Below are 13,951 nucleotides of genomic sequence, written 5' to 3' on the forward strand. Positions count from 1 at the left end.
TACTTGTTATTCAGCCTCACTCCTGCAACTGCTGGCACATGCCTGCTTTGGGTGACTCGTAAGTTATATCCTGCCAAAACAGAAACGAAGACAATAAACGGAAAATCTTTGAAGTCCCACATTCCAGGCTGTTTATTTTTAACTCGCTCTCCTGTGTTGCTTTGAACGCATCTTTTCCACCCTTGAAGTGAACTCTTGGAGCCTTCAGAGCGTGTGACCTTCCATTTTTGAATGGAGCATCTCTGGGTGGAAAATTACCACGTTTGCTTTTTTCCAATCTTCTGGGTGGCTTTCTTCTGCCCTCCACAAATTCTCTGAAGTTGTTTCAGCTGCTTTTAAACTCTTGCCTTTTGGCATTCAAAATGTCTGTGACTCTGACTTTAGAATAGTCTAATTTTTTTTTTTTTTACCTGTTTCTCACTAGTCCTGTGTGCTGAAAAGTAAGACCATCAGTAATTAATCTGTGAACTTTCCATGTGGAATAAAAAGGCTGAAGAACTGGGATAGTTAGCAAGCCTCAGGCTTGGCACTGGTGTCTGTGTGAGGTGTAACATGCCTTTCCCCTGGTGCACAGCATGTACCTGGGGAATCCTGAGCTGGACAACTCAACCCCAGAGATTTTTCCAGCAGGTTTAGGAAGAAGCAGATGCAGCAGTTTAAAAGATGCACACCCGGGAGTAGCTCAGGGGAATGAGCAGCCTTTGTGGATGACCTTGGCCGCTGTCCCACCCGGAGGGCTGCACACAGATCCTGTGGGACACCCTGAGCCATGTGGAGTGAGGAGCTGGAGCTGCCACACATCCTGTGGGACAGTCCCTTCTGTGCCATGCTTCCTGCTGGCTCTCTGGATACCTCAGACAGAGACCAGGAGCCGGTCCTGGAGCTGGAACTGAAGCTCTTGCTTGCTGCAGCAGTAGTACAGCTCACTGCTTTAGTGTTGGAGCAATTTGCTTTGGTCATACTTAAAATATTGCAGGCGTTTTATTCCGTGTGTGGAACGAGGAGGTGAAAAGTGATTGGGGGTGGGGGAGAAGGGGAGGAGGGTTCCCAGGAGGATCATATGGATCATTATTCCTGCTTCACTTTTTCCTGAAAGCTTAGATGCACAGGGAGGGTGGGGGAGGCTGGCTGCTGTTAGCAGCCCTTTAGCGGTGATGGATTTCTCATGTGTTTGTTTACACTGAGAAGTTCAAATAGTGACTTGCTCTGCCTCTAAAACTGTGACTCTTTTTTTTATTTATTTTTGAAAGGGAATGTGGAAATTAATTCCATCTTCCCAATTAACTTTCAGTACCTCTTAGGGACAGATTAAAATGCAGGATTCCCTAAGTTAACTGCAGTCCTCCAGTACTCTGTGTCCAAATGTGTAAACTCAAAAAGTAGACGCTGATCTCTCACGTTGTCAGGGGAGAGAGAACAGAAACATTTGAGAGGCAGCTTTATGTGTGCCGTGGCTGAGGAGCTGGCTGTGCATTTGTTCCCTCAAGTGCTTTCTAAATTCATCCTCAGATTTCAGGCTCGTGCTCCTGGGAATATAATCACTCAGGCTCTGAGTTACATCAGTGTGGATGGCAACCGTATGTGACCTCTGGGATTCAGAGGCTTCAGCACTCGCTGTTTTTCCCTCACAAGCATGACTTAGGTTGGGAAGGCTGCCTGTCCTTTCAACAACTACTGCATGTTTTAGAAGGATAGCAGAGGAATAAGAAATGGAAATTTTAAATTATCCACAATTTTCTCTTGTGGTATCTTCACTTCTTGTTGTTTATGAAGTATGCTTAACCTATTTGGGCATCTCAACACACACTTCCTCTCAGTCAGTAAATGCTAAATGACAGAGAGCTTTTGTCTTGCTGCTGCTGCTTTTATCTTCTGGCCCTTTGCCTTTGCTGTGGATGAGAAAGCAGAGTAATGGAAGTTGTGACTTCAAGTGTTAATGGCTGGTGGATTGGTTATGGCTCTGGAAGCATTTATGGGATATGCAGCATGAGTCATTTATTTCTTAGCATCCTTTTTAGCTTCATACCCTCAACATAGACCAGGCAGTGCTCTCCTAATAAACACCTCAGTAACCAAGCAGGACTCCTAAATTGTTCCAGGATAATTCAGGCTTGCCACAATATCTTCTGAGAGTGGATAGAGGTTAACTACAGGCATTAAAAATTAATCTGTAAATTTTCAATGTGCTTCCAAAGAAGCAATTCCTCAGTAATTATTTATGCAAAATATTTTAGGCGTGCAAAGATTTTATTTGTTGTTATTTGATGTTGTAAATGGAAGTATAGCATTCATATGGTCAGTATGTTAGGGCCTTGGATTTGCAAATTCTTAACTGTTTGCAAATTGCTTAACTTCCAAGATAAGGGAAAATTTCTCTTTGGTAACTCTTGAGTGCAGTGAGACACACATATTTCAAGTTACTGATGCACCTACATCTTTGCATGACTGCATTTTCTTTATTTTTAACATACTATCAATCACATGCAGCAATTACTCCTAGTAAAATTACTCCTCCTGCCCTAAAGTCTACATGAACTATGAGGAACTCAAATGTTCTTCCATGCTTTGTCATTTGCATGTTTTGCTTTAAACATGAATGAATTTTTCCCTTATATTGAGCTAGGTCAGATTACAAACAGAAGAGATCAAGTCCCCACAAAAGCAAACACATTTTATTTTCCTGTGTTTAAAAATCCAAACATTTAGGGTCATAGCTTTATGTTGATTGTATTAAATGGGCTGCCTGAAAATACATGTTCCCTGCAGGTAATTATTGATTTAATGTAGATTGGGTTTTACTCGGGGGGAATTATCTTCAGCATGTGGTGTAATTTCCCTGTAGTGCTATTCCCTTTAAAAAGAGTGGAAGATAATGGGACTAGGTGTGACCTTAAGAGGTCATCTAGTCCATCCTTCTGCCCTAAAGCAGGATCAGCTGTGCTTAAGTCATTCCCAACAGATGTTTGTCTAACCCCAGCATGTCTTGCAGACAGAAAAGCAAGATTGCAAAAAATGAAAAGGAAGACGTAGGATCCATTCTCTGTGTGGTTTTCCTTGTTAGTTAGATCAGAAATAGAAACATAAATAGAGAAATCCAAACAGGTCGGTCTGGGCATATCCTATTATGATTGAAAAACTCAGATTTCCAATTCTGTGTTTTGTCCTGCATAAAACATTGAAGGAAGCTGCAGTAGCACAGATGATGAATCTGTACTGCTCCACTCTAAAAGTGGTACTTTAAGTTGCTGTCACAGCATGTGCCAGCACTGTCATTTTGATTCTGTTCAGCATACATTAATTACAAACTTGTCCCAATTCCTTCATCTGCTCTTGAGTGAAATGAACAAGCTTTCAGCATTACTGAATGCCAGAAAAATTGTTTTGATTGATTCATAATACTGAATCTCCCTTGAACCTGCTTAGTCACAGGTTTACGACTCTGGCTCCTGACAAAGGTGCCACCAGCGTGGCAGTTCATGGACTTGGAAATTGTAGTCAAGACAATTTAACCACTTCAGACATGTTTGGAACTGTTTCATATTTAATAGCTGCAAACAGAAGTCTAATGTAACAAAGATGTTGTGTGCAAAAGTCTTAGAGAAATTTCAGTCAGATGAAATCTGTAAAATGCAAATATATGATGATGTAGGGTCTGTATGGTGAACATTACCAGCATTTTCCAACGCTGTTGACAGATGGGATGAAAGATAAGTAAAGAATCAGAGATTAAAGATAAATGATAAGGAGACATTGTAACTGTAGATGATGTTTTCTACTTTTTCCAAAGCTCAGTTTCACAGAGGTTAGAGGGCTTCCCCCCTCAACCTCCACCTGTTTTTGTTACCCTCCTGATCACCATATCTCTGACAGGAGCATGCTTCCAGGTTGAAGAACCCTGGGCACAAAACTGCTAATGAGCAATTTAATCAGTAAGAAGATAAACCTGCAACATGAGCAGAAAGCTGGAATGGCAATTGACTCCCACTTTTCCACGCCTTCCCCAACTCAGTGTCATGGCTTCTCTCTCTCTTTTCTAATTAAGCTTCCCTTAGTGCAGAATTAATGTCAATAATGAAGTGCATTCCTTCCTCAGGGAAAGCCTCCTGGCATCTCCCTGCTGTTTGTTCATGCCCTGTCATGCCCCACGTTGTCAGTGATCCAGCAGATACCACATCTTGCACTGCCATCTCTGTTATTCCCAGTGTCAGTAAGTTTTATATGGACAGGTGTTTTCAGTGTGCTAAGGGGAAGAAAAATTCCTCTGGGCAAAACCATTTTCTGAAAGTTTAAATCAAACGTATTGGTGTTATAAGTTAAATGTTCAAACTGATGCCAAGCATCTCTGAAACTTGTTGAAGCTATATATGAATTGTATGTTATAGATATTTTACCTCAGATCCGAGGCTTAGCCTTAATATAGGCAAATTTCAATGGCTCTTTAAAGACTAATTAATTTTCCACTGCAATGACTCTGAAGAAGGATTTTAGGACCTAAGATGGACTCGTGTTTGGCTTTAGGTGCAGCTCTTTCCTTTGGGCGGAATTCAGCATAAGGAGTGGGTTTAGCCCCACCTGGAAGTGCATTTTGTGCAGGGTAGCACAGCCCAAGAGGCTGTGGTTGTACAAACACAGACCTAAACTGCAGGGACAGGAGAGCTGGTCACTGACTCACTTCTCCATCAGGTATTTCATCTGTAAAACCTGGGCAGAGAAGGGGAGTGAGGCTTCTCAGATTTCTGGAGATTAGTTAAAATCCAATCTACAGTTGGCTTTACAGAAGGTGTTTTAAGCATCTTTTATAGCTCCAATGTCCCTGTGCAGCTCTGGAACTAGAGCTCACTGTCATCACATTGACTGCCCAGCCTTTGGCAATGTGTTATCTGTGTATCTTGCTTTGGATGGGATTTATTATTTCGTGTTAAGTAAACGTTGCCCCTTGCTCCTAGGTACAATTCCACACTCACTTTTGAATTGATATTACACTTCATATTCCCTAAGGTGGTGAAAATATGCCCAGGCATGGAAGGTGAGGAAGAGAACAAGGTTAAACTGTTTCATCACCAGCAAACCTCAGTGTGAAAACCTGAGGTCCACACAGTGCACGTGTAACTGTTTAAAATAACTTCTCGCAGTTAGTCCCCTCTGATTCCATTTTTTCTATATTATCTGTAATGGGTGGGGAGAGAGAGAGAGATCACACCAAGGGTTGCAGCTTACATGCACTGAAATCAAACCCTGCAATTAAATGACCTCACAGGGCGTGTATCATCCTAAGGCAGCATCCTGCATTTGGCAGACCTTTGACCTCTTTGGTGAGAATCACCCGTGCTGATCAGCTGGAGAAAACATTCAACAGATGGGCCCTTATAATCTTCTGCCACACACTCGAGCACAGCCAGATAACAGCAGTTACTGTGGATTGCTCAGCCTTTAGCTCTGTGCAGAGCAGGCTCGTAGAAGCAGAAACAAAAAGCCTTTCTTTGAGATACTGCAGGGTTTCCCTGCTTTTTGTTTTTCCCTAGTTTTTCCCATGTTGCTCCCTTAGTGTGCTGGATGTGTGTCCCCTCTCCCCACACTCAGCTAAGATTTTTGAATGGTCAAAATGCATGGTGGCTCTCAGGTAAGACTGGGGAAATACTTTCCAGAGTAATGAGCACTTAAATCACTGTGTCTGATGGTTTAACTCCTGAAAGCAGATTATCAGCTTCACAGTGCATGTGGTGCATGGCTTTGAAACATCAGTGGCACAAGCTGGTTTTATTCTTTGCTTCATTTGCTTCTTTATTGACATGAAACAAATAAACGTTTCCATTGTTGGCAGCATCGGTAATGAAGGCATCAGTAGCTACAGTGCTGAAGAGCTGTCCAACCCAAACTCAAGCATGGTGTCTTCAGAGGTGACAGGACAGAACGCTATCTTGCAAGAGCAAGGAGGACAAACAGACTCTAATTTCTTAAAGCACTCTGCTGAAGCAAGAGACACAAGCCTGCCTGTCTTAGTGCCTCCTGCAGACTGGGCCAAAGAACACGTCACAGCAGATCTCACAAGCAGCACTGGCAAGTTCCCCACCTCAGATTACAGCAGAGCACTGCCATCACCAGCTCCAGTGAGTGACAAAGAAGAGGGATTAGCAAATGCCAAGTCTGTGGACAGAGGGCCAAAATGTGATAATGTTGCTGCCTCCTACACCAAAACTGGCAAGAATGAGCCCAGAATGCCAAGCCTGGAGCCCAGCCCTGCTGCTGCAATCACAGAAATGCAAGGAGTTGCACAAATGAGTTTGAGTGAATTAGGATCTCCCCATCAGAGTGAACAGCTGGGTGGCATGAGGGAGCCACATGTCAGCACGTTTCCCCGGGGTAAAGAAGCAGGAGATTATTTTACTGCTCAGGAGGCCGAGCAGGAGCGAGGAGTTTTGGAAGTAGGTCAGCTGCAGGCAGTAATGCAGCAAGGTAGACAGGACACAGATGGTGGAGAGGGTCTGCTAATGAAAAAGGAAACCTTAATCCTAAATTATCCAGCAACAGGAGGCTCAGACAGTGAAAAATTTGGAGCAATTGTGAATGCTCAGGGCTTCACTGAGATCAGTGAAGTCTGTAATCTACAGATGGGGGCTGGAACAACAGCTATAGGGAATGAGGCAAATCCAGCTCTATCTGTAAGCAAAAGGAAGCAATCAGAAGCTTGTACTTTAATGTCAGAGTTGCCTTCTAACCCTCCAAATCTCTTCCTGGTACCAAAGCCTGAAGAGCCTTCGAGGGAATATGTGCCTGGGAATGACTCTCGAGATCCGCTGAGGAGCGAAACAGTGAAAACAGCCTCTGAAAAAAACAAATCCATTTTTCAAAGAGAGCTTCAAAAGGAGGATGAGCTTGTTAGTGCTGAGCATTTCAGTGTGCCTTTATCATTTAAGCAAGAGGAAGAAGAAAAATCAGCTGTCACAACTGAAAGCCCAAAAGATGAAGCCAGTAGCAATGAAATTATAAAAGCTGATGATGTGTCTAGAGAAAGCACCACACTTTCTGAAATAGGAAGCATTATCAGTCCCACCAAGGAAAATTCACCGGTAGATAAAAGGTTATTACTGGAAGAATATGCATTAAGTACTTCTTTGAGCAGATCCACAGAGCTGTATCAAAAAGAAGTTGAGTCGGATGTAGCAGGAGAAAAAAATGTAATCAGAACAGAGGATACACAAATGTCAGAAACCAGTGAATTACTTGAGGGCTCAAGTGAGGCAGGAAGACAACTATTGAGCTCTGTTAGTAACCATTACCAGGACACAGTAAATACCCACTTGGAACACAATCCTGAAGAATTCAGCCTTTGTGAAAGCCCTTCAACAGGTGACCAAGGGGAAGAAGGTGAGGGAAAGCCTCTGAATTTAGACAGTAACTTGAAAACACCTGAAGGCAGTCCACAGTCTCTTGGTTGTAAAGCTGAACAACAAGTGAGTAAAGAGAAAACAGCTGCCCCAGATGACCTGGAGAACAAGCTCCTGGCTTCACCACAGTTTGCAAAGGAGGAATGCCCACGGAGTTCTGGTTGCTTTAACACTGAGCCAGAAGGCAAAACTTCAGGCCAGCCAGGCTGTAACAGGACTGAAAAGGTTTGTTTAGATGGTGCACACAGTTCACTGCTTCTCCACCCTGGGAACAATAATATTGAGCAGGGTAAGCAGAACGAATCCTGGGAAAAGGCTAGAGAAGCTGTGTTGGAATGTGAATGCAAAGCTGAGAGTCAAGAAAAGCCTGAGAGCTCTAGCAAGTCAGGAGAAAGTGCAAAAATGCCCAAATTAAAACTTGATCTGCAGGGCTTGGCCGAGTTGGCAGGGGCTGTGGATCCCATGGCTGTGCAAACCGAGGAGGCCCCGCGGGCTCTGGGAACCAAAGGACAGAACGGTCACACCACTAAAGTGCCTCTCAGAGATCCAGAGCAGGAACCTGCAGCTGCACCAAGCAGTGCTGGGGATGGAAAACGACAGGAGGAGAAGCACCAAACAGCAGTGCAAAGTTTCATGGAGGACAAAGAGTTGGCACTGGGAAGCGAACGCAAACCGGGTGTGCCAGTGCAAGCTCAGCTGGAGCAAGAGGCTGCAGAAAGTCACAGAAATATGCAGAGGGCTGGCTCAGAACCCCCTGAAGCTGCAGTTGGTACTTCAGGACTTACTGCTCAGCAAGTGCACATGGAGGAAGGGGGTGGCAGCCACATCACTGCTAACAACTGCTCCTCTGGGAGTGACACGTGCGGCTCTTCAGAGGCCCCGGAGCGCAGGATCGGGGAGCTGCAGGAAAATGCAGGTGTTCCAACTGCTCCTCCTCAGGCAGAGCAAACGGGGCAGTTGGTGTCTGTGGCTGGTGTCACTGGCTGGAGTTCAAATGCACAACTTGAACAACAGGAGCACCAGAGCAGTCTGACAGCTGTCACAGGGGCAGACGATCAGGAACACAAAGAAAGGGCCCTACAACCCCAACGGCCGTTGGAGGCAAATAATGACAGCAACACACCACAAATGCCTGTTTCAAACAACCTTAATAAAGGATCTCCTGTGCTGGGTCCAGCACTGCCCCAGTGCAACTCGGACAGGGCAAAAGAACAGGAGCAGGATAACAGCAGAGCTGAGGATGTGTGCAGGGGTGAGCACCAGCAAACCTTTTCTGGTGTGACCACGCTTGATTTGCAAGATTGCAACGAGCAAAACAAAACCGATCTCCAGGCAGAAGAAAACTGCTGCAGTAAGCAAAACTCCAACAAGCCCGAGCAGGGTAATAATTCTTTGATCTCGGCTAGACAGCATGAAGCAGCATGTCAGAGCAATGCATTTGGTAAAGAATCTGACAAGAATGAACAGCCAGGCAGCGTGTGCAGGATAGGGGATAATACTGCTGAAAGCTCTGCTGCTGCTATAAACACTCTTCCAGGGACACAGGGCTCAGCAAGTGCCACTAACATATCACAGGCTTTGCCAAGTGATACAGAAATAGCACATACTTCTGATAATTCTGAGAAAAATGATCCTCAAATATCTCATCCAGAAACTCAAAGGAAAATGCCATTAATGGCAAAAAACTCGAAAAATATTCTGACCGCTGATGGGGAAATCATCCAGAAAGATGGAAACGCAGAGATAAGTTGTGAGGACAGTGCTGCTGTGCCAGAAACAAGCACTGTGAAGCCTGACAAAAGTCCAGGGGCACAAGGGTCTCCTTCACCATCATGGGCACACGGGGAAGTAATTCCCACTGATAAACTGTATAAATCCAGCTGCATTCAAAAGCCAACAGAGCAGCCTGGTTATTGTCAAGCAGATTTTACAGCCCTCTCTACCCAGACCTCTGTATTCAGCCATCCCAGCCAGCAACCTGGAAATACCACAGACAGGGGTACTGGGGAGGAATCACTAAATAATGAGCTGGAAGTTGTAGCATGTCAAAACACCTTAGAAGGTAATCCTAATTTGCAGGTTCCTGCAGGTCCTCAGGTGTCAGCACATGTGGGTCCTGTGGCAGGTATGTGTGTGGGTGAAAAAGACTGTCCAGACCAAAGTTTTCAGGGTGATGGAGACAGAAGTTTCGCCCTGCCAGAGACTTTAAATGTAGGGCAGAGAACTGGAAACTTATCACAGTTCAACTCTGAGAAGCTGAAGAAAGAGATCTCTGCAATTAAATCCAAAAAAACAAAAAGTGAGCTAAACTTCAAAGAGCAGCAAAGTGACAGTTCAGCAGAGTCTCTGTTAGCTCTTCCTACTCCAGAAGGGAAGCTACTGAGCCTTTCATCATCACAAGAAGGCTGTAATGAGGAAATTGCAACCAATATCTGCGTAGATGACAAGCACGGTGAGATCTTAAAGAAACCTGGGAACACAGAAAAAGTGGAAGAGCTTTCAAAAGAGAATAATAACATAACCAGGCCAGACATCAGTATTTCCAAGCAGTCTGCAGAGAACTCTGGAAAGGAGCATGAGGCTCTGACTTGCAGCTCTCTGGATATTGGCTCCAGCATCCCAGACTTTAGGGAGCACATCAGCCAGATATTTAAAAAAACTGTCCACAGCACACTGAGTGCTGAATTACCCCAGCTTTTGCCTGAAAACCATGCAGGCTCCAAGCAGAGTCCAGTGGCCAAGGATACAGCAGAACTCTGTGGTGCTGAGAACTTTTCAGAACCAAACAGGGCGGGCAAAGGAGCTCCTGAGGGCACCTCAGAAGCAGAGGGGCAAGAGTTATCTTTAGCTACTGAGACTTCCTGCAGAGCTGCCGAGGGCAAATCTCCGCAGCAAGAAAACACCGTGGCAGAGCTGCCACCAGCAAGTCTCCAGGTCACTGAGGAAAACAGGCAGCCCAGTAGCTGTTTAGAAGTGGTCCCTGGCTTGGATGGAGCTACACCTGCTGAACGTGCTCTGGGAAATCTGCAAAAGCCAGACAAGCCCACTGAGAGCAGTGGGATGGAAAGAGAGGAAGGCGTGTGCGCTGGTGGCGTTGATCCTGAACCACTAATAAGCTTAGAGATAAAGAAGCAAGGACCAGCTTCATTTGATGGGGCAGCAGCTGAGAACTTCCCCGCGTATTCCGACAGTCAGCGACGACCCGCCGGAGCTGTTATCCCTGCGGGCGACGCGCGGCAGAGGGACAGGGAAGATGCTGCTGCCACGGAGGGAAATAACTTAATTGCAGGGCGTGGTGCAGAACCAGTTTCATCTGAGGAGGATGTGAGCCCCGTTTCTGAAAGGTGCCAGGATCCCAAGCCAAATGAACAGGAGGGAAGTGAGCACGGTGATCCAGACGCTGCCAAGAGCATCTCTGACATGGCCGCTTCAACCCTTGTCCCGGGAGGATCCTACAGCCAGGGAAAACTGTCAGACAGTTTTAATGTGTCACCCGAGGGAAATCGGGAGACACACGTTCACGGCAACTTCATGGGTGACATTAAGTCTCAGGATGACATGCAGGTGGTACAGGGCGATGCAGTAAATAGGAAATGCTTGGAAACATTTGAAAATTCACAAGATGCACAGCAGGAAAAGAACGTGACCGTGCATGGGTTAATAGATTACTTAAAAAATGAAGTAAGCCAGGATGATTGCGTGCAAACTGACTCTAAAGTAGAATCTAGCAGTATGACTGAGGGAGATGCTAAAGAGAACAGTGACACAGTGATAAGCACAGCAAAGGCAGGTAACGAAAAAACTGGAGACATCCCTGAAACAGGTACTGCAAGGATGTTAGTCACTGGGGAAGACAACATAGCCATAAACACAAGCACTGGAGACCAGGAGGCAGACCTGTTCAAAAATCACCCTCCAACCCTCCCTGTGGTAGAGCAGAGTGAGCCTTCTGCACGTGCAGATCTCACTGTTGCTGAAAATCGGCCGAGCAAGATGAATTCAGAACGTGAAAGCTCACTTCAGGATGCCAAAGGAAAGCTATCACCGCCTGCATTAACTGAGCCTAAGAGCCTTGACCTCAGTGAACTTCAAAACATGGCCGTGGCAGGATTACCTCCTGAAAGGTATTTACTTTGAATTACTATGTGAAATGGTTGTCAGGGCCCCGGGGTGGACAGAGGTACAATTTTCAGGGCAGATACCCGTTGTCTGGGCGGTTTGGGAGGGCACAGCACTTACTGTGTTCTTAAATGTATCTTAAATATATGTTGCTTCTAAATGTAGACTATGTGGAAAAAATAATTTGTAAGGACAGAGAGGCCCTAAAAGCTGAGGAGCACAGTTCTTACCTGTTCCATCTGCTGGTCCAGATTCCTGCCCTTACCTGTGTGGATTTGCTTACACTTCAGTGTTCACACCTCGTAGCCTAAAGTTAGGCATACAAATAGCACTTCCTAGCCTTAAGTTAGTAGAGTTTTGCCAAAGTTTTGGTGACCCAGTTAAATGAGACCTGCAGCATTCACATGGAGTGCAGTATTTAAAAACAAGGCTACGGAGTAACCCAATTACTCACTCTGTTAGTTGTCTGGGCCTCCCTCTTATCCTCCCGTACAATATAATTGCACTGACAGTGCCTTTGATCACTGTGTTATTCAGTGTTTCTAATGACATGGAGTTGTTTCAGATGTGAGTTCTTCTGAGCTGGGACTTGTGGAGCTTCAGAGTTGTTTTTCATTTCATGTTTATTTATTTTCCAAACCTAGCAGTAACTGCTTTAACAAAGTTAAGATTCCTTTTTTTTTTTTTTTAACGAGCTTCTACTTTGCTGAATTCTTAGTTTGATGTGCAGTTAATTCAAAAGAATTATGATCTTAGAATAAGTGCTTTCCTTCTATCTGTTGCCTTGATGTAGTCATGTCACTGCTTCCTCTGTAACCTCACAACTTCCTTGCACACTGTCCCTCTCCTGCCCGTACTGGAGGAGGCACCAATATCTGTAACTGCTGGGATAACAGCAGAGAGAAGGGTACAGTGAAAAGCTGAACTATATCAGACAATATCAATGAATGGTCTGCAGAGATGGAATCTTTCTAAGTAAAACCAAAAACTGGATAAAGGAGGGAAAATATTTCAGTGCCACATTCCTTCAAGGTCAAGATGATAAAACCATATTGGAAGTGAAAATACCTGAAGCATTTCTGTTGTTGTGAGAATGTGGGGGAATTCTTCCTGCTGTATGCGAGTCAGGGATGGAGGCTGACTAGGATCTAATTGTTTGAGCAGAATGTACATTAAAAGAATATTGGAAGTGTTGGAAACCTGGGCTTTCTCTTTAAGGATCTGTCTATAAAAGGACAAGGAAATTAGACCCCATTATTCCTCTCTAGCTCTTTTCCTTTCTCTTTGTTTCCCTTTATAGGATGGGAAGGTTCACAGTGGGTAGCTTTGAAATTCCCAAACAAATTGCTGGCATGGCCTGGCTCAGGAGCCATAAGGGACCATGGGCAGTGCATGCATATATATATATATATATATATATGTCTGTGCATGTGTTCCATATCAGGGCGGGTACCGTACTTTAAATAAATACCTGTGGTGAGCAGGGCAGGGTTCTTGAAACAGCTGCTGACAATTCATGGAGTACTTGCTTCATACTTGCATATGCTTCAGGAATTCGTTATCACCTGTTTTTCCAGCATGAGTGTTGGTATCAACAGGCAGCTGCTGCTTTTGGACTGTGACTGTCCAAAGGGCTGAAGCACTGGGGACTCTCAGAGGTACAGAGGAGCCTCTGCTTTTGATCAGGCTTGTTTCTTAGAGGAATATGCATTGATAACACAAAAGAGAAGCAGAAGGCATTAGTTGAGCTGGCTGGTCTGTCTTTATCAGGTCCAATACACTGACCAGTCCAGTTTTCCTCTGAGATTAAAGCTGGTTTTGTATCATTAAATATCAAGGTGTGCTCCATATGCTGTGTAAGCTGCTGAGTGGTTTGCAATGGTTTATTGCCCTGTCATCCTTACAGAGGATAAACCACTACAGACATGCAAAATAAGGTGCATGTTTCTAAGAGCTGACTGTGGGGATATGGACCTGATGGAAAGAACTGCAGGGATAAAGAATCCTACCCAGCTCTCAAAATATATAGCAGTTAGAAGTATGTTATATTTAGGGGAAGGAAATGGTTCTGAAATGGGTCCAGAAGAAAGTTCTGAATTACTTCAGCATTGTTTTCTTCCCTCTCCACTGCTCCTGTACAGCTTCATCTCTTACATGATCCCTTATTTTGAAACCACACTGAACTGTGCATGAGGGGGGCAAAGCTGTGTGATCTGACTCTTAAATCCTTGTTAGGATTTCTTCCTGTAGAGGAAATAGAGGAATTTCTTCCCTTTGTGGCTGTGCAGTGGGAGCAGGGTGGTCTTGAGATGAACAGTGGATCCAAGCACTGCCTGCAGCAATTCCTGCCCCCACCTCCTTTAGGAGTAGAACACTGGTCAAATAATGAGAGTCCTGAAGGCAATAGTATAGCACCAAAGACTTCCCTTCAAATCTTCAGTAAAAAG

The 13,951-nt window shown here is 44.7% G+C and overlaps 1 protein-coding gene across 11 annotated transcripts in view; it reads left to right on the forward strand.

The window, feature by feature from the left end:
• Positions 1 to 13,951, forward strand: part of TACC2 (transforming acidic coiled-coil containing protein 2) — a 137,445-nt gene that overhangs the window by 30,020 nt on the left and 93,474 nt on the right. For all 11 annotated transcript variants that reach the window (XM_051800358.1, XM_051800366.1, XM_051800368.1 and 8 more), the window contains one exon: positions 5,822 to 11,509. In XM_051800358.1, coding sequence (XP_051656318.1) covers positions 5,822 to 11,509 — 5,688 coding nt within the window. The remainder of the gene's footprint in view (positions 1 to 5,821; positions 11,510 to 13,951) is intronic.

The sequence above is a fragment of the Manacus candei genome, unplaced genomic scaffold (genome assembly GCF_025592945.1).
Source record: "Manacus candei isolate 608988 ecotype Guabito, Panama unplaced genomic scaffold, ASM2559294v1 h1tg000050l, whole genome shotgun sequence".
In the NCBI taxonomy this organism is placed as follows: domain Eukaryota; kingdom Metazoa; phylum Chordata; class Aves; order Passeriformes; family Pipridae; genus Manacus; species Manacus candei.